The sequence below is a fragment of the Gadus macrocephalus genome, chromosome 6, assembly GCF_031168955.1.
Source record: "Gadus macrocephalus chromosome 6, ASM3116895v1".
Lineage (NCBI taxonomy): Eukaryota > Metazoa > Chordata > Actinopteri > Gadiformes > Gadidae > Gadus > Gadus macrocephalus.
This window is the reverse complement of record NC_082387.1, coordinates 19,356,123-19,376,774: the sequence shown is the minus strand read 5'-3', so window position 1 is coordinate 19,376,774 and position 20,652 is coordinate 19,356,123. Positions and strand designations below refer to the sequence as shown.

The following is a 20,652-nucleotide window of genomic DNA, read 5'->3' as shown; positions in this document are numbered from 1 at the left end:
GCATAAGAAACAAACACACACGCACACATTAGACACACACACATACACATACATACTCTACACTCTTTCCTTGCAAGCACACACTCACACACACGTCACTCCACAGACACACACACACACACACACACATACACACACACACGCATGCATACACACATACACACACACAAGCACATGCTGGCATACATGCACACAAACACACAGACACAGACTAATTTCCTTACCCTGCATAGAGTCGACTTGCTGCAGCTCTCTTCGTAATGCTGTGGAGTTTCAGGGCTTTAAAAGCCTCCTGGTCCGTTGGAGCTGAGCCGAGCGCTGCACTGCACTCTGGGTAGAAAGAGAGGCTCCTCTGCCTCAGTGTCAAAACAACCTCCACAGCGCATCGGTTTCCATTACGTTCCGATGCGTCCTGACACAAGATGTCCCGAGTTACGATCATCGCGGGAGCTAATGCGCAGCAGGCCACTGGCTCGCCTTTTAAGCACTCCGTCCATCGGCCGCATGTCATTGATTAGCTAAAACAATGGCTTTTGTTCTCCGGCGAGGCCTTGTTACGGCATCAGGCATCTGATACTGGGCTGAGGTTCACTGCCCAGAAGCCATTATTAAGAGCTCCAGAGTGAGAGGCAGTCACTGCGGCCTAACTAAGTAACTGTGGCCTTTTCTCTTTTTTAGATATTAACAATAGGTTAAATGTTGTGTGTTGTGTAGGTTAAGTGTTGTACATAGAGAGCTAAGGGACCGAAGTCAAATTCCTCGTTTATTCGCAAACCTGGCCAATAAAGCTGAATCTGAATCTGAATCTGAATCTGAACTCTAGAGCTCCCAGCGCCCGCTAGCATCACAGCTGCTGCCCTCTCACCCTCGCCTAGCGCGGGCGCATCTCACTGTGACTCCTCGTTTCCTACTGCTTTCAGAACAGTTCTGATAGTCTGTTGATGGTCTGTTGATGGTTTGTTGATGGTCTGTTGATGGTTTGTTGATAGTCTGTTGATGGTATGTTGATAATCTGTTGATGGTATGTTGATGGTCTGTTGATTGTTTGTTGATGGTTTGCTGATGGTCTGTTGATGGTATGTTGATAGTCTGTTGATGTTTTTTTTTGATGGTCTGTTGATGGTTTGTTGATAGTCTGTTGATGGTATGTTGATAATCTGTTGATGGTATGTTGATGGTCTGTTGATTGTTTGTTGATGGTTTGCTGATAGTCTGTTGATGGTATGTTGATAGTCTGTTGATGGTTTGTTGATGGTCTGTTGATGGTTTGTTGATGGTCTGTTGATGGTTTGTTGATGGTCTGTTGATGGTTTGTTGATGGTCTGTTGATGGTTTGTTGATGGTCTGTTGATGGTTTGTTGATAGTCTGTTGATGGTATGTTGATGGTCTGTTGATGGTTTGTTGATGGTCTGTTGATGGTTTGTTGATGGTCTGTTGATGGTTTGTTGATGGTCTGTTGATGGTTTGTTGATGGTCTGTTTATGGTTTGTTGATGGTCTGTTGATGGTTTGTTGATAGCCTGTTGATGGTATGTTGATAGTCTGTTGATGGTCTGTTGATGATCTGTTGATGGTCTTGTGTCTCAGGCCCCCAGGGGGACAGCGGGAGGGACGGCGCTCCGGGCCGTGATGGTGAGTTACCGTTGGTCGGCCTCCTACGGCCTCTTTAGAGGCTGGCAACACACTGAGGTTGCAGAGGCTGAGTCTGCTCTCTCCCCAGGGAGATCCGGGCTGCGCGGCCCGCCGGGACCCAGCGGCCCCAAGGGGGATGCCGGGGTCCGGGGCCCTTCAGGGACCCCTGGAGGCAGAGGATCCTCGGGACCAGTGGGTAAGGGAACACCAGAACCGCTAATGGAGTCATTCATGACGTGGAACGAAACTGTCTTTGTGTGTGTGTGTGTGTGTGTGTGTGTGTGTGTGTGTGTGTGTGTGTGTGTGTGTGTGTGTGTGTGTGTGTGTGTGTGTGTGTGTGTGTGTGTGTGTGTGTGTGTGTGTGTGTGTGTGTGTGTGTGTGTGTGTGTGTGTGTGTGTGTGTGTGTCGTGTCGGTGTGTGTGTGTTTGTGTGGCTGTGTGGGTGTCTGGGTCTCTGGGTGTATGGGTGTGTGTGCGCGATTGTTTTGTTTTGTGAGAAAGACGTGTGCAGAGGTTTTTATATGCTTGCCAGCTAACATTAAGCTAACTTTAAGCCACGGTCTTCAACGTTTGAAGAGCAATTGTTTAGGAACATGATGTAGGTAACAAACACAAAGGAGATAGCATAGAGATGGTCCATCAACTAAGCAAACACCACCAATCCAGCCTCGGCTGCTTCGATTAGGACGGACACACGACAGATCTGACGTAAGTGAGGCAACAGATGACTAAGGAGGGAATGCGCTTTCCTATTCGCTCACTGGCTGTGCAGATCTTTAGCATTTGATAGAAGATGTTTGGCCTCTCTGACTAAAACTCCCCATAGGTCTAACTCGGCTGTCATCACTTAATCAATCCAAGAGCAAAATGCATAGATTAATTCCAGAGCAAAAGCTACTCTTCATATGTTGTTTGAACTAATGTTGAGCCTGTTCAAGAAGGACCCAAAGGACACACACACACACACACACACACATCCCGACATGGGGTTCATTGGCAGGCTGCTAACCTCGCCTCCCCCAAAACCACCACCATTCACGTGGTCACATGACCCTCGATCCTGCCGCTCGCCCCAGACGGGACTTAGAGCAGCGGCTGAACTCCAAACTGACGAGAAGCGCCATGTGACTTCAATCAAAAAGGAACCATATATACAAGTCTGGGTCCTTATGATTTCCATATGCCGGCAGTGTTTTTGTTTGCCCTGTATCCATTACTTAGGAGGAGCCCCCCGCCTCCGCCTCTCCCAGGCTGCTGAATACCTCCTCTTTAAGGCAGAAAGGTAAACATGGAATAGCATTGGGCTCATGTCACGCAGAACATGCCGAGCCAAGCAGATTTCTGAATGGGAGGTTAGAGGAAGAGGTCAAGCAAAACAACAACACTGGAGTCAAACGAGTTGTAATGAGTCACAGGTCTGAAGTGTGATTGAAGGGGTGCATTTGTTTTAGTTTTAGTATTAATATCTCGAACGTACAGCTTATACATTAGTTATTAATATCTCTAACGTACATCTTATGGATTAGTTATTAAGGCCCGGGGTCTGTGTCCGAGGCCCCACGCCGCCCCCCACACACTGGGGCCAGGGGTCTGTGTCCGGGGCCCCACGCCGCCCCCCACACACTGGGGCCAGGGGTCTGTGTCCGGGGCCCCACGCCGCCCCCCTCACTGGGGCCAGGGGTCTGTGTCCCGGGCCCCACGCCGCCCCCCACACTGGGGCCAGGGGTCTGTGTCCCGGGCCCCACGCCGCCCCCCTCACTGGGACCAGTGGTCTGTGTCCGGGGCCCCACGCCGCCCCCCTCACTGGGACCAGCGGTCTGTGTCCGGGGCCCCACGCCGCCCCCCTCACTGGGACCAGCGGTCTGTGTCCGGGGCCCCACGCCGCCCCCCTCACTGGGACCAGGGTCTGTGTCCGGGGCCCCACGCCGCCCCCCTCACTGGGACCAGCGGTCTGTGTCCGGGGCCCCACACCGCCCCCCTCACTGGGACCAGTGGTCTGTGTCCGGGGCCCTACGCCACCCCCCACACACACGGGCCAGGGGTCTGTGTCCGGGGCCCCACGCCGCCCCCCTCACTTGGACAGGTCCGCCCAGAGACCGGGGTTTGCTGCTCTCCCCCCAGAAGTATCAACCCGGTCTGTAGTAACATTACCAACATGGGCGCCGCCCGCACCACCACACCGTTAATGAAAAGAGAACCAAGTGCTTGTAGCGTGGAGCTGGTCAGTACGCTAGTCACTAGCCCTGGCCCTCCTGGGGAAGAATGGAAATGAGGAGAAGAAGGAAAAGGAAGGCACAGTTGTGTGTCCTCGAGAGAGTCCAAACTACGAGGTCACACCAAGCTGTCTGTGTGTGTGTGTGTGTGTGTGTGTGTGTGTGTGTGTGTGTGTGTGTGTGTGTGTGTGTGTGTGTGTGTGTGTGTGTGTGTGTGTGTGTGTGTGTGTGTGTGTGTGTGTATGTGTGTGTGTCTTTGTGTGTGTGTGTGTGTGTGTGTGTGTGTGTGTGTGTGTGTGTGTGTGTGTGTGTGTGCGTGTGTGCATGTCTTGTTCTGATTCTTCACATTCAGAAAAACACACGCACACACCTGGTGCTGATGCAATGGTGTCTAGAAAGTAAGTAGGCAGTTTTCATCTGTACTTTCTGCCCTAGAAGCCAAAATACAAGATAATTACTTTATTTAGTTCCATCTGCTTCCGCTGCTGAGTGGCCAGCCTTAAGTCCCTGAGACCCTTCCCTTAGGTCCCTGAGACCCTCCCCTTAAGTCCCTGAGACCCTCCCCTTAAGTCCCTGAGACCCTTTCCTGAAGTCCCTGAGACCCTCCCCTTAAGTCCCTGAGACCCTCCCCTTAAGTCCCTGAGACCCTCCCCTATTACTACAGTCAAGTGTTCTTACAGCTCACAGAGCCTTTATAATAACGCTGAAACAACATCCATACCTACATGATCCAATGTTTATCATTTTTTAATAAGAAATATTTTTAAATACCCAATACGAATCCTCCAGTACGACTTCTTTGGTTCCTGTCCACCTGACCTCTGACCTTCTGTACTCTCAGGGCCGCGCGGGCCCCCAGGAAACCCAGGAATGGGGGGTCTGCCGGGACCGCCCGGGACCCCAGGACTCCCCGGGACCCCAGCCCCCGCCAGCGCTCGCATCCCCGAGCCGGACCTCCGTGAGTGTTGTCCACTAAAGATGGGTCTGCCCTCCGGAACTCCTATGGAACTCATCCTCAGCTTTCCATGACTAAAACTTTATGTTTTATTAACTCTTGATTCATTCAGCTATTACTTCATCCTGGTCTCATACAATGTTCGCATGATATCTTATGAAAAGTTCTGAACAATTATCGGTGCATAATCCTATGAATCTCCAGTGATCAGAGCGCTGATCATTGGAGACAAAAGGAAATGGCCGACATGGCTTTTATTCGGAGTGAAAAATGCTATTTTTTAGGATATTTTCAAAATTTACTATGGGTTTCGATGACATTGATGGAGAGAAATGTACATTTTATTTTCCTAATCTTTGCTCAGTGAATGTATATGATCTTTAGTTTGTTAGATATGACGAACATTAATTCAGGTCTCCAAGCGTTTTCTATTGTTGCTATGGACACCCGGAAGTCTTTTTTTTTTTTTTGTGTGTGTGTCCTAAATAACTGACCAATACAATAGCTTAATGTTGGCCGCAGACACGCCCAGCCCGATCTAGGTGTAATTTACAAGACCAAACAGGATAAAATTAAACCCAAGCATTTTGAATGGGGGCCACTGATTGGCTGAGATTGTTGGTGCGGAGCATAGTGGCATAGAGCAGCTGGCCAATCAGCTTCACGTTGGGCTGGAACCCCACCAAGGAGAGCTGAATGGCTAGCACGAGAAAGCGCAAGGGTTGTCCACTGTGTGTGCCGCATTTGTTTGTTCACTTGGTGGCAGCGTAGGCAGATTATTCGGTCACTTCCTGTTGGGCTAGATAATAAAAAAAGTAATTCATAATTTAAGTAGAATTGAATGCCCTGATTCATATAAAAGATACCCCATGTCTCTCAATCTTATTCATAAGTCATGAAAATGGGTTGGGAGGTAATCAGAAGAACACCAATAGAGGTAATAGGTAAAGTGACCTGGAGACCCGGGGACTCTTTTAGATGATAGATGACTTCAAGGACATATAGGATCATCAATTTGGAGGCTGCAGCCTCGTTGTTCCTGGGACCAAAGGGGATGCGTGTCTACGTTTGACACCTCTCATCATCCCGAAAGGTCACGAAAGGGTCGAGACCTGGAACATGAGAGTCAATAGGAGTCAAATGGCAGGAGTTTTCAAGTTCCCCATTTCCGGAGGGATGAAGAGAGAGACTTGGGTTTTTGAGGTGTGTAAACACATGTGGGGTGGGGACCCGGTCGTCAGTTTGGGGTCCAAGTGTCGAAAGGGGCTCCAGACACGGCCCTTACAAGAATAATCCATAGGGGCCTAGAAGGTTTCAAGTTCCCCATTTCCAGAGGGATGGAGATAAAAGCTTGTGCTTTTAGAGGTGTAAACCCATGTGGGATGGGGACTAGGTTCTAAAGGTTAGTGCCAAAAGTCAAAAGGGGCCCTAGCCACGCCCCTCACTAGGGTAAAGCATGAATAAACCATAAAGCCTAGAATGCCTTGGGAATAAGATAGAGACCTGTGGAGTCTTTCATTTGAAAGAGGGCCTAAAAACTAACAAACTTAAGATCATATACAATTAGTGAGCAAAGTAATTTCTCACTATAAAATATAAATGCATGTTAATTTCAAAACTATCTTAAAAAGTAGCATTTACCTCTCTGTCCCAAAATATCCTCTAGTTACACTAGTGAGAGACATTCTGACTTAAATAGTCAACTAGTGAGGTCCAAAATGTAAACTAGTTAACTAGTTAAAGGCACCCAGTGCAACTTTCGAGGCTTAAAAATAAACATTCAATTTCTAGTCTTTTTTACACGTAGTAAGTTTCAATAACTCCATACCATTACATACCGACATTTAAGCAGCAAAGATGAGACGTCGTTGTGTGGTGAGAACTGATGCAAAATCGATAACAACAACAATGCCGCCATTTTCTTTATTTTTTGTAACCTACAATAAATAAAGCAGGCTTCCAGTCAATGGAAAAATGGCTTCTCCCCACCGGCGATTGTTGTTGTTTACGATTTTCTATCAGTTCTCACCACACAACGACGTCTCATCTTGGCTCCTTGAATGTCGATATGTAATGGTATGGAGTTATTGAAACTTACTACGTGTAAAAAAGACTAGAAATTGAATGTTTATTTTTCATTGAATGTTTACATAAAGTTGCACTGGGTGCCTTTAAAGCCTTTTTTTGTGAGGCTCTAGTGCCACCAGTGGACATGATTGAAATGGGCGGGACAACGATTTTGATTGGTCAGTGTTCATACTGTGGCATGGAGAGCCTTAAAGGGGAATGCTAGAAGTACTAGTAGTAAGTAATACTAGTAGTACTGGTAGTAGTAGTGGTAGTGTTGGTAATGGTAGTTGATGTAGTAGTAGTAGTTGTGGTAGTGGTAGTACTAGTAGCATTAGCAGTAGTGGTAGTATTACTAGTAGTACTAGTGGCAGTGGTAGTAGTAGTAGTAGTTCTAGTGGTAGTATTAGTAGATGTAGTGGTAGTAGTAGTATTACTACTAGCAGTAGTAGACCACTTCTACCTACTAGTACTACTACTAGTAGTAGTACTAATAGAACCACTACTAGTCGTAGTAGTACTAATAGTAGAAGTGGTAGTGATAGTATTATTAGTAGTAGTAGTGGTAGTGGTAGTAGTAGTAGTGGTAGCAATAGTACTAGTAGTAGTGGTATTGGTAGTGATAGTTGTAGCGGTAGTAGTTGCCGCCCTGGTAAGAGTTGTAATAGATGTGTTTAGTAAAGTGTTGATCTGAATGGGACCAGCACTGTGAAACCAAAGAACAAACACTGTGACCATCGCTACTTCCTGACCTGCTTGATGTCATTGAGACATTCTCCAACAACGCATGTTTTCTGTTTGGACACATGTTTTACTGCGTAATAGCAAGTCTAATTAAAGTTTCAACATGAACACCATTACATCAACATTAAAAAAAATAGAACGAGAGAGAGAGAGAGAGAGAGAGAGAGAGAGAGAGAGAGAGAGAGAGAGAGAGAGAGAGAGAGAGAGAGAGAGAGAGAGAGAGAGAGAGAGAGAGAGAGAGAGAGAGAGAGAGAGAGAGAGAGAGAGAGAGAGCAAAGTCATCCACGGCTGCTAGCCGTGAGTCAGGATGCCGCCTTCATCCCAAAAAAACGTTTAGTACACATGAAAGCCACAGTGCATGAGGCTGTTTCCTCTGGAGGAACACTAACACACTGGCTAGCTTCGCACACCAACACACTATCTTGCTTCACACGCTACCACACTGACTAGCTTCACACGATAATACACTGGCTAGCAATCACACACTACCAAGGGAGAAATTAAACAATTAAAAGGGACAATGTGTATGTAAGTAATGCAAGAATGAGGAGCAGAGTGTCTGTATACTACTGGTATGAGGAGCAGATTATCTGTATACTACTTGTATAAGAAGCAGTATTTGTATAGTGTACAGACACTCTATAATATATATACTATATATACACACTGTATAGTATACAGACACTCTGCTCCTCATTCTTGCACTACTTAGCTTTATGACTCTAAAGTATAGAGTCGTAAAACTTATTCCAGAGATTTGACCTCCGTATTGCGGAGACAGGTGAATATGGCCAGGCCTGTTTGCATTTCTTTACCCAAACCTGCACTCAAATAGTGAGATGAGGTTACATTGGCTACACATGGTTAATATGTTCTGACCTACTTCAAGTCTTCTGTACTTGCAAAGAAGGTTTTTTGTTGCACTTTGCAACAATTCTGTAGTTACAGCTAAAGCTATATAGACTTGAACATAGGCTTAGAATTACAGAACCAGAACCTGTATTGCTTGACTTAAAACCATTGTAATTCCTATTTTCTTTATTTAATTCTGATTTAGTGTTTTCAAGAGCATTTAGCATAACTTCCCAGGCCACTGAGGCTCCCACACTTGGGAGACTTGTTAGGAAACGTCGCCTCCTGGAGGCCCATCATCAGCATTGCAAGCAACTTTTGTGAAGCGAAATGTCCTCGTATTGTTCCTGCAGGTCATGGAAAGGATCCGTACTTCACGAACACGTTCCAGGAGCCACAGGGGACCCCGATCCCAGGGCCTCAAGGGCCTCCTGGACCTGTTGGTGAGTAGCCCAAGTCCCCAGCGCAGGTCCTGGTCGGACCAGACCTCCCAGCCCACCTGCTGCAGGACCTTCCTAGAGCGAACCGTATCTGCCCCAATAGGGTTAGGGTTAAAGGGTTAGTTGTAGGGTTAATGATACACAGTATGTATCAGGGTTAGGTTAATGGGTGTTAATGGGTTAGGGTTAATGATATACGTACAGAGCCGCCGCTCCCCATACGCAGAGTACGCAACATTTACAGTTCTGCATAGTGTGGGGGAAATATTTTGATTACGACAATACTGCACTTTGAGATAAAAAATGTGTGTGCGTTTGTTTGTTTTGATGTCTTCCTTTTATAACTTATCATGTTCATAATTCTCTTCGTTCATCTTTGGAGCCTGCATTTGTTATTATATTGTAATGCTGCTGCTAATTTTTATTTAGTTTTATTTATTACTTCTATATTATTTATATATTACTTTATATGTTAATGATGTAGTGCTGCTGTTGAGGCTGTTATTTTGATACTCTAGGATGACATGTTTTGTTTGTGTGTGTGTGTGTGTGTGTGTGTGTGTCTGTGTGTGTGTGTGTGTGTGTGTGTGTGTGTGTGTGTGTGTGTGTGTGTGTGTGTGTGTGTGTGTGTGTGTGTGTGTGTGTGTGTGTGTGTTTGGAGGGGGGGGGTCTCCCTGACCAATTTATGACCAATTATGCTTAGGGCCTCCAAAAGCTTAACAGCGGCCCTGTATATGTATTAGGGATAGGTTTAGGGTTAATGATATATGTATTGGGGTTAAGGTTAATGATACATGGATCAGGGTTAGGGTTAGGGTTAATGATATATGTAATGTACTTTTGGTCATTTTAGAACCCTAACCCTAACCATAAACCCTAGTTTTTGTAGGTCAGCTACACAGGGGGCTTCAACTCATTAATGATCACAATTTATTATTATTTTCCAATAATTTCCTTAATTGATGTATGACCATGTTATAAAGCATTTGTAAAAAAATATAAACAATGTACCATTACATTCTCATGCATTGCTGTGTGTCACCCACAGGCCCAGTGGGACCAGTGGGATCTGTAGGACCAGTAGGACCGGCTGGTCAGTCTGGTCAGAACGTAAGCGCTCATCCTCAATGCCACTAGACATTACTCTAAAGTGCTTCTCTGGTAGTTTGCTGTTTAACTCCATGACTGATGAAGGGTAGAACTTCCTGTTTATGTACATCGTGAGAAGTGGATGTCTATAGATGAAGACATAATAATAAACCGTGAAGCCTCATGATAGGATAGCCCTCCAACATGAAGCCTTATGATAGGATAGCCCTCCTACATAAAGCCTTGTGATAGGTCAGCCCTCAAACACAAAGCCTCATGATAGGTCAGCCCTCCAACATGAAGCCTAATGCTATGTCAGCCCTCCAACATGAAGCCTCATGATATGTCATGACCCAAACCCTAACCCTCCAACATGAAGCCTTGTTGTGGATGTGATGAACCTGCAGGGGAGGCCAGGGGCCATTGGCGTGACGGGGCCGGTGGGTCCCAAAGGAGACCGCGGGGAGAGAGTGAGTTCAAATAAAAAGACATGAAGCCAGAATCCACTGTACACTAAACAATGACAATACAGGAAAGTAAAGTTGATGCTGAATATAGTATGACCTGTATTAAATAGTGAATGATCCATTATCCATACCGTCCCCATCTCTATCTTGTCTGTGGTTCCATACGTTCTCATCTCTACCCTGTGTGTGGTTCCATACGTCCTCATCTCTACCCTGTGTGTGGTGTTTCCAGGGACCTCTGGGTTATCCGGGAGAGAGAGGCATCAGGGGCGACTCGGTAAGATCTGCTGCTCTTTGAAGACCGAGCATGAATGAACCAACACAGACTGCTTAGGGCCCTGCAAACTACACTTCCCAGAAACCCCTCAAACATCACCAGCACAACACACGCTGCTTTCTTATCGGGCTGTTTAAGGGAACGACATTCAGAGAGTTTCTGGCTTCCTTTATGGGACATATTGCAGGATACTGCGGTCGGACATGTGTGGGATTCGATTTGATCCTTGAAGAGTTAATTGACATGTAAGGAAAGCCTTGCAGCCTTTTTATTCTTTGAAATGTTGTCCCCGCCCACTTTTATGTATAAATTAAGTTGAACTGAATATGCAAAGAAGTCTGTTTGTTTGACGAACGTGTGGAAAGATAACAGGGTACATTTCCCTCCTGTGATTCTGAACCCTCTCTGCAGGGAGCAGTAGGCCCCAAAGGAGAGCCAGGAGCTAAAGGCTTGCCGGTAAGATGATGGTGGGCTTGATCGCTGGCTCTGACCCCAGTACCCATTCTGGATCACAGCCCAATGTTAGGACAGATCCTGCTCAGGCAATACAAAATGCAAACAGCTTAAACCCCAACGATGTGCCATCCATGTTTCCCTTTTTAAGCATTTATTGTATCCGTCTAACTTTTGCTTTTACCTCTCCTTCATTTCAAAAGAACAATCACAATGTAAGACTTTCTATTATATTCCCCTCACATACTCTTTAGAACCACTCTGGATCAATTTAGGCCAGTTCACATTAACATGAGCTCCCTTTCTTCATGGTCCTCTGTCTTTTTCAGTTCCCATGTTTACATGACTTTACTGACCACAAAGTGTTGGACCATTTTCCTCTTGTACTTGTATTTCAAGCTCATGTGAAGAACTTGCTCTTTTTGCATATGTTTTCGTTTAAGCCATGTGATAGAAGTTTGAAATCAATGTGTGTTGTGATATTTTGTGATGCTACATGTGTGGTTGTGTGTGTGTGTGTGATGTTGTGATGCTACATGTGTGGTTGTGTGTTTGATGTTGTGATGCTACATGTGTGGTTGTGTGTGTGTGTGTGTGTGTGATGTTGTGATGCTACATGTGTGGTTGTGTGTGTGTGATATTGTTATGCTACATGGGGTTCTTGGGAGTGCTCTGGACTGCTGTTCCTTATCACAACGCTGTCCACTGACCCTAAAGCTGTCCACACCCCGCTCATCCCCCATGGCTACCTTTCACGGTCACCGTTCAGCATTACGGCATTACGTTGGCATATACATCGACACACAGACTGGCTGTAGACCTGCGGTGTGGCAGGGTTAGGGTCTCTGGGTCTCTGGGGGGGAACAGACTCAAGAGACTGAACACCTCGGTAGGTAGAGAGAACTTATTAACCAAACTATAAACGCAAACCGCAGGGTTAATGCTGTCTCTGGTTTAAATCCGAGTCATCCGAGTTAAATCCATATTAGCTATTATTAAAGCTAATATGTGTGCAATAGAAAGTATATTCAGAATAATTGTGTACCTATTCCATTAAGGTCTCCGCTGTATCTGTGCACACGGTGTAGTGGACAGCAGCACACTGTGTGAGGTGTATATGCCAATGCTCCATCAGTATCGGGTAGAGGGGACAATTCTGATGTCTGTGGAGTGGATACAGCTCTACTTCTGCCATGGAAACCACAGCAACAAATCCCCCTTTGGATGCATGAAAAGAAACGATGGCATTGTTCAACTAACACAACATTACAACCCCCCTTCACCAACCCAAAATTAGGCAAGATTTATTAAAATGTCAAATGATTGCATTCATTTGATCATTTATTTTCGTACAAAAATGTATTTTACAATGTAGTTTTAAAATGGGAAATGCATTATATTTTAACAAGTGCAATTGATTTGCTTTAACATTAGCATGGTATGAAAATCCCATGAGTAACTTTGACCTTGCCATATTTTGTAGTGTGTTAAGAAATGTCCTCATCTAATCAAGACTCTATTTCTTGGCTGGAGTTTCCTTTTCTACTGCATGCCCTCCGATATAACGACCTCCTTTACTGCTCTTTTGAACCCGTCTGCTTAGAGGAGCCGGTGCCAGAGGACCCCTCTAAGCAAAAATAACTAACAACACTGTGCAGAAGTACAGATGCAATGCTGGGAAACACGCCTGTCTTCCATCCTCTGAAGCAGTATCAGTTAAATACTGTTTCTGGTCATTGTTGTTGTGCATTGAGGTGGGCTGGCAGGGCGTGTGCATGATGGTGTTGAACAGCCCAGCATGGCAGGGACTGCATTGCATGGCCAGACAACACTAGACCTTTAGAAGAGCTGAGATGATAGCAGAGTGCTGAATGGACGGACTGTTGTATCGTAGTTCTAATAACCCTCTAACGGCTGTGATGACCTGTGGAGACACAGGGGATGACTCGCACCCTGGCCCGCCCTGTATGCTCGTGCTGCTGGCCTTGACGCGGCTGTATCTATCTTCACAGGGGGACGGCATACATCAGATCAGAGAGGCGCTGAAGATCTTAGCCGAGAGGGTTTTAATCCTGGAGACTATGATTGGTATTCATGGTGAGTAAGGGGCCTGAGTCAGCTTTAGGCAGGGGGTCGTCAGGGTCACATGCAAAGGCTCATGGGACACGGTGTAACAAGGAACACAGTCGCCGGCAAACCCAGGGACCTGGCCTGGTCTACCCTCCATATCACATCCTAGTCCCCCTCACACACTCCCCCTGCTCTGATAGGACCTTAGCTTGCAGAGGTTCCATGACTTGCAGGCAGACCTTGAGCTGCTCGCCCGCAGGGTGACCCTCCTGGAGGAGATCATCTGGCCAGGTAAAAACTCTCCCCCCCCCCCCCCCCCCCGCCCTCCACCTGCTGCCCAGGGAGCACAACTCAAGGTGGCTGATTATTATTATTATTATTTGGCTGATTAGGATGCTTGTTTATAAGTGATCTGATTAGGATGCCTGTTATAAGTGATCTGATTATGATGCCTGTTTCTAAGTGATCTGATTAGGAGGCTTGTTTTTAAGTGTATGACTCTGATGCTGTTGATTCTCCAACGACATGCTCAGTGTTGTTGAGCATTTCATCTTCAGGTAAAGTGAAGTATTTGAGTGAAACAAGCACACAGAACATTGCGTTGATGAGTTTCTTGACAACACAAATTACTATACAAGTTGAATCCTCATGAAATTCATCTTTGTAAAAGATAGGGAATCTTGGGCAATAGCAGCTTGTCTGGAGTATACAGTTATGGTTGTCTATAAAGGTTAAGAAGCATTAAGCATTTTTCTTTTTTTATGAAAAACGCTAAACCAAAAGAAAGGACACGGTTGTGTATCCATCCTACCTCAGGACGTTTGACTGACCACTAAAGGTTGTGATTAACTGCAGCCCACAGCAACACAAACCCTGACCCTATAGTAGGGTTTACCTTAGCTTCAACCCAGACCCTGACCCTACAATATGGTTTACCTTAGTTTAAACCCTGACCCTACAATATGGTTTACCTTAGTTTAAACCCTGACCCTACAATATGGTTTACCTTAGCTTAAACCCTGACCTTACAATATGGTTTACCTTAGCTTAAACCCTGACCCTACAATATGGTTTACCTTAGCTTCAACCCTGCAATACCACTCCATGGTGACCTTCACCTCTTGGCAGATTGAAAATCAAATAATATTCAACAGAAAGATCGAACAAGTCGGGCTGATGTCAGAGTTGACTCTGATTGAATTTGAAAGAATTTGAAAGAATTTTGTATTATTGCAATTAGAGTTAAATCAGACTAAAATCTGTCTTGATTCTGACTACATTCCGAATTTAATCAGCTTACAATCTTACTTGAATGGGATGACAATACTGGTCCACAGGTCAGGTCAGGTCCACAGGTCAGGTCCACAGGTCAGGTCCACAGGTCAGGTCCACAGGTCCAGAGGTCAGGTCCACAGGTCCAGAGGTCAGGTCCACAGGTCAGGTCCACAGGTCAGGTCCATAGGTCCAGAGGTCAGGTCCACAGGTCAGGTCCACAGGTCCAGAGGTCAGGTCCACAGGTCAGGTCCACAGGTCCACAGGTCAGGTCCACAGGTCCAGAGGTCAGGTCCACAGGTCAGGTCCACAGGTCCACAGGTCAGGTCCACAGGTCCACAGGTCCAGAGGTCCGGTCTACACGTGCGGTCCCCAGGCCGACAGGGCAGCCCGGCTCCAACCTGTTCCTCTCTCCAACAGAGCCGGAGCCCGGGTCGGGGGACGGCCCCTTTGGAGCGGGCTCCTCCTCCTTCTACAGGAACAAACGAGCGCCGCGGTTCGGCCTGACTGAGGCTCCGCTGTTCCCGGACTCCGAGGTCAGAGGGAAGTAGCTGCCCCCCGGGATCTCTAACGTCACCGACCCCCCTGGCTGTACCTTAGATTAAAGACGGGGGACACCTCAGGGAATGCTCCACTGAATATTCAAAATGGCCCCAAAAATAGCAAACAGCGACCCCCTCCTTTACTGACTCCCCCCCCCCCCCCCCTCCCTCACTGCCCCCCCCTCCCTTTCTGGCCCCCCACCCTTACTGAACCCCCTCCCCTACTGATTCTCCTCCCTTACCTAACCCCCCCTCCCTTAATGTCCCTTACCGACCCCCCCCTCTCATACTAACCCCCCCCCTCCCCTACTGACCCCCCTCCCTTACTGACCCTTGTCCCGTACCCCCCTCCTGTCCACCGCTTGGCAGAGCTCACTTTAAGGTGCTGAGCAGAAACAAGCAGTATCATGTTTTGCAAAAGGAAAAACCATTACTTAGCCTATGGTGCTTTGATGTCGCAGGGAAAGTAAAGGTCACATGTAGGCAGTGAGAAATATCTTATCAAGCAGGATTCAAGTGGTTTTAGCTATCACAATATGTAACTTTATTTTAATTTTATATTTTACAAATGTCATTATTTAAGTATATTGAGCATGTACAGGTTGCAGTGAACAATTACACAAACCTCTCCTATTTAAATGACATATGCTTAGATTCCTCATGTTAACTAAATGTTAAATAGTGCACTAAAAAGAAGAAACAATTCTCACAGAAACATCACTTGTTCAGTGCTGGGCTCCGAGGTGTTTGGTGTGAGTCTCACAGCCCTCAAGAGACTCACTGGACATTTGGTTTCAGGGGGAAATTGCACAAACTGTAAATGCATTCTGACCTGGTTGCTTATTCACTGTAATGGCCGTGATGGTGCTTTCTCTTCTGTCTTTAAACTAAAAGGAATTACGCTTCAAAACACCACAAACCGATAGCCTGCCAAACTATCAAAGACCTAGGCTGGTTCCCACTGCAGCCTATTTATTAACCACTTTCTATTTCAATAAACACATACACATTTCACTCGCTGTCCCTCTCACACACACACACACACACACACACAAATGATTCAGAGAAGAATTATCAATACAGTAGAACAGTGTTTGGTGTATTTGATAGAACAGATTTTAATGTTGGTAAATTTAGATTGAAACTGTCCTGACATAATGACTTGATTTATTTTTTATTCCTACAAACATATTCATTATTTAAATTTTGATCAACTGAAGTATGTTTTGTATGCTGATATGTGTATCTTCATATTATATTTTGATAGTTTTTTTATTGCTTGCCAAGGTGGTATTGTGTTAGGATAATCCTGTCGTTGATATAATAAAAATAAGTTCCGGTTTTTTTAACATGTCTCCTTTTTTTGTCACATTGACTACACTGAAAAAATGTGTCCATCTGGAAAGTCATACCAAGAACATTGGATTGATTCAATGTTTAATATTGATATAAACGTATTTTTTTTATCAACAAAGGCCCACAGGGAACATTTAACAACACTTAAGCTCAGCATAACCCAAGCATATTTTACTATTGCAACACAATGCCATGTCACTATCAAAGATCACATGCAACATATTATGTGGTTCTCTACGGGGATGGAGTGCCCCTCCCCTTTGACACCATCACTGACTGGTCACCAACGCGGTTGTCGATCAGCAAGGATATGGCGCCATCTAGTTGTTTTGAGGCCGCAAGCGCAACTACCGCTTTCTCAGTCGGGAATCCCATTCTTTCAAGCTGCTGCAGTCTATGGGAAAATAGCATTTCTTTCAATGAGACGTTATTAAAACCGAACAATCAATAAAGAGACATAGTCATCAATTTAGCAACACCATATATGAAGATTAAAAACAGTAATCCAGTCATTATTATTACTTGCCTGAGAGAGGAGACAGAGGACTTTGGCACCTCCACCCTCCCCTCGGGGTCCTCAGACTTGTCTTGTAAGGAGGCCAAGATCCCTGCCTTCATCATCTCTTCCTCCAGTAGGCGGTGTTCACCCAGAGCAGCAGCTCCTTCTAGCGCCCACGAAGGCCCCGGCTCGGACCAGGGGCTCTGGTGTCGGGGCGAGGGGTCTCGGGCTGGGTGGCTAGCAGAAGTATCAGCCCCGCCAGAAGGTTTCCATTGAGATGGGGATCCAGACCTGCAGGACAGGACCACGTTAACCCTCCAAAAGGCTGCTCCATGAGTCTGATGGATGGTTGCACTGATGGTAAGCAGGGTCTAGAATGAACCACCACCATCAGCAAAGCCTTATTCTACCATTCTGCCAACTACAGAAACTGCAGGGCTGTGTATTAAGACCATTGCTCGGTAGCGCCCTTTCTTTGGTAAGAAGACCAAAGATGTAAAAAAATGTTTTTACTCCACTTGCATTACCTTCTGGGCGTGGTGGAGGGGGGCAGCCTGGGGCCAGACGTGGTGTAGAAGGGTAGGGTAGGTAGGGTAGTGGTGGTGAAGACGCAGACCCATTCAGGAACACGCTTGAAAATTGTGGCATTCTCCAGTTCTTGGAAAAGCCCAATGAAAGACTGACGATCTGAAACCATGCGTTAAGTCAAATAGACCAAACACAAAATCAATGCGGGAACAAACGCAACCTGCTTCCAGACTGAACGACCTTCAGCCTGGGCCTGGAGAGGCGCTTAAAAGGTCTGAGGATACAGTTGTGTCCCAGGCAGATCGCACAGAAGTGGAGCAGGGCCGGCGTCCCGGGCAGCAGCACCAGACCGGCCAGCAGGACCAGCCACGGCAGGAACCAGACGGGCACGCAGCCCAGCAGCCTCCTCTGGGTCACCTGGCGGCACTGGGCGGTGAACAGGGCCAGCTGGGGGGCAGAGTAGCCGCTGATCCGACTGGCCTCCCCCCCCCCAACGAACAGGAGCAGGGAGTAGAGGACCGGCAGCAGGAGGGCGGACAGGAGGGACAGACAGACGAGGGCCAGGGTGCCCCAGCGCCGCTCCTGGCACGGGCCCAGGAGCAGGAGCAGGATGGTGTTGACCAGGAGCGAGGGCAGATCCTCATGGCTAAAGGCGTAGAGGAGCACATCTGACACACAACGCGGCTATTTAGATTGGGTTCGGCTCGACATGTTGCACACAACGTTCACTCACGCTGCGGGTCACCTGTGAGGCGAGGGAAGTCCCCCCCGGGACCCAGGCTCAGACTAGCGTGGACCCCCCTGTGGTACATGAGGAGGATCCCGGACCACACCGCCGCCGTCCAGAGGAAGAACCCGGGGCGAGCGGACCCGAACCAGAACCACAAGGAGAACATGCGGTCCAGCATCCTGAGGGCTCCGCGTCCACAGCAACTCCCAGCGCCTTCTGACCCGCTCAGGTAAAGAACACGATACCAGCAAGACCCCTGGCCACCGTGAACACCAGTGGGACCAGACACCTGACCACCATGCTGTGGTGCGCTGCACACACTCACTGGTCAGCACACCCCCTTACTGGTCTACACTGACTGGTCTGCACTCACCGATGTACACACACACTCGCTGGTCTACACGCACACACACACACACACACACAGGTGTACACACAAACACTCGCTGGTCCACACACACACACACACACACACACACACACACACACACACACACTCACTGATCTGCTCCCACTGGTCTACACTCACTGGACTGCACACACACTCACTACTCTGCACACACACTCACTGGTCTACACACACACTTACTGGTCTAAACTCAATGGTCTGCGCACAAACTTAATGGTCTACACACACACTCACGGGTCTGCCCTGGAGGACTGACCCTCCTACAGCCTAGCTTGATCCGGAGAACCGCTCCACTGGGGGAATGGGACGTTTTGTGCGGTATTCGTAAACGGATGTAACGCGTTTACATCCAACCTAAGCATTAACAACATTTACACCAGTAGAACATCCCAAAAGTCCTTATCATTAAGAGGTTTAGCACAAACGATGACAACAACTTCTACTTCCATGATTCGCTGTAGCCGCTTTTCCCCCCCTCCCTCCCCTTAGGTTTGGAAGAGTCCAATACGACTCGTATTAACTATGATATTAACTATGACTTAGCGCGATGAACAAAATAACAGTATTATTAACTTATATTCAATTTTTTATTGATGAGAAGTTATGAAGTTCATATTTTTAGGATTGCCGCCTATTTAATGCATCGTATTAATTTACGCCCACCCTACGAAAATGAGGAAGATAATAATGGTTTCATCCCACGTTGAGCTGAGACTACCGATATGTCATAAATATAACAACAATCACAACCAAGATTGACCATCTATCAATTAGAAACTAAATGTATTCAAATGATTTGTGACAAACTGTAATGGTAGGTTATTGCCTGTATTAGCCTATACAAACCATACTCAAACACACGCACACACGCACGCACGCCCACACGCACACATAGACACACACACACACACACACACACACACACACACACACACACACAGGTCCCGGGCAGTGGCCGTTTGAGAGTCTGTTGGGGCCCTAGGCAAAAAGATCCTAGGGGTCCCTTCCAGTGAACGTTCATCACCATTATGTTATATATCTGACCAAAACAGTATTAAGGCCAGTGTAAGTCCATGCATAAAGCATTTATTTTGCAAATGCTGTTTTACATGCCATGGCTAGTGCAAATGCTGCTATTTACTCACATCAAAAGACATTTAATATTGCACTCCACTGACTCCACTGTCAGTTTTCACATTAATTTGTTAGAACTATATTAATACAAATATAGAACAATAAAAAAAAAAATATAGAGAGATACAGAGGTGTGAAGTGACTTTGTGTTAATTATCGCAAATTATTTACAGCAGTTGAGTGTTTAAATAGTTTTCTTGGGTAATCAAACCCACATTACAATTCCAGTGCTCATCAAAACCCTTAAAGGTGCTACAAATGATATTCTGAACATTAAAGGAGACATTACGGTGTTTTCCTAAAAAGTAAACATAGTATTTGAGTTCCAGGAAACATGTTTTTGAAACTGTTTTCTGGAAATAGCTTTTAGGAAAAATAATCTTGCCTACCACTATTCCCCTCTGTTTCAGTCCCTTCAGGATGCGGTTTCTGGTGTCTGTTACTTTAATGCAAATGCGCTGCTACCCATTGACCAATGAGCTGTCAGACTGAACCAGAGCATGGAGGAGAAGGGATTGTTGTCGTTTGCGGACCCATGGAGCTCTATATCTATATAATATAATATAATAATAATAATATACAAAAATATTTGCACCGGGGCTGGGCATATCACCATGATGTTACGCCACTGGTCTGAAGTCTCTGCCACTTCCACAACAAGTAAAGACTCGTAGTGGGGGAAATCTCGGCCATGGTTGAGAAGAATTTGGGGAAAGTAACTTTGGCCTTGACTCTCTGAAATCCATGAACCGCGACATGGAGGAGAAAGGGATTGTACTCTGGGAGCTGAGCTGCCGGGATGCCACCAAGCTCCCCGCGCCGGACTGCTGCCGAAGCCGTCCGGCCGCCGCAGAAGCTTCGGTGGCAGTCCGGCAGCTCCGGCGGTGTACTCTGGGAGCTGAACTGCCGCCGAAGCTTTCCGG

At 46.6% G+C, this 20,652-nt stretch overlaps 2 protein-coding genes across 3 annotated transcripts in view; one reads left to right on the top strand and one right to left on the bottom strand.

The window, feature by feature from the left end:
- Positions 1-15,256, top strand: part of emid1 (EMI domain containing 1) — a 53,121-nt gene extending 37,865 nt beyond the window's left edge. The window contains 10 exon segments of the mRNA XM_060054760.1: positions 1,588-1,632; positions 1,721-1,828; positions 4,687-4,803; positions 8,817-8,906; positions 9,952-10,013; positions 10,400-10,462; positions 10,692-10,736; positions 11,148-11,192; positions 13,202-13,286; positions 14,952-15,256. Coding sequence (XP_059910743.1) covers positions 1,588-1,632; positions 1,721-1,828; positions 4,687-4,803; positions 8,817-8,906; positions 9,952-10,013; positions 10,400-10,462; positions 10,692-10,736; positions 11,148-11,192; positions 13,202-13,286; positions 14,952-15,082 — 791 coding nt within the window. The 3' untranslated portion in view covers positions 15,083-15,256.
- A 1,237-nt stretch (positions 15,257-16,493) lies between these two features.
- On the bottom strand, positions 16,494-19,458 carry rhbdd3 (rhomboid domain containing 3). Of its 2 annotated transcripts, XM_060054762.1 has the most exons (6): positions 18,666-19,458; positions 18,202-18,583; positions 17,741-18,124; positions 17,456-17,615; positions 16,956-17,219; positions 16,494-16,823 (listed from the first exon to the last, which is right to left on the bottom strand). In XM_060054762.1, the coding sequence occupies exons 2-6, from the start codon at positions 18,362-18,364 to the stop codon at positions 16,664-16,666; spliced, it is 1,131 nt and encodes a 376-aa protein (XP_059910745.1). In that variant the 5' UTR covers positions 18,365-18,583; positions 18,666-19,458; the 3' UTR covers positions 16,494-16,663. The 2 variants fall into 2 exon arrangements, with proteins under 2 accessions (XP_059910745.1, XP_059910744.1); XM_060054761.1 differs by having other exon boundaries at positions 18,202-19,458.
- Between the last annotated feature and the right edge of the window lie 1,194 nt (positions 19,459-20,652).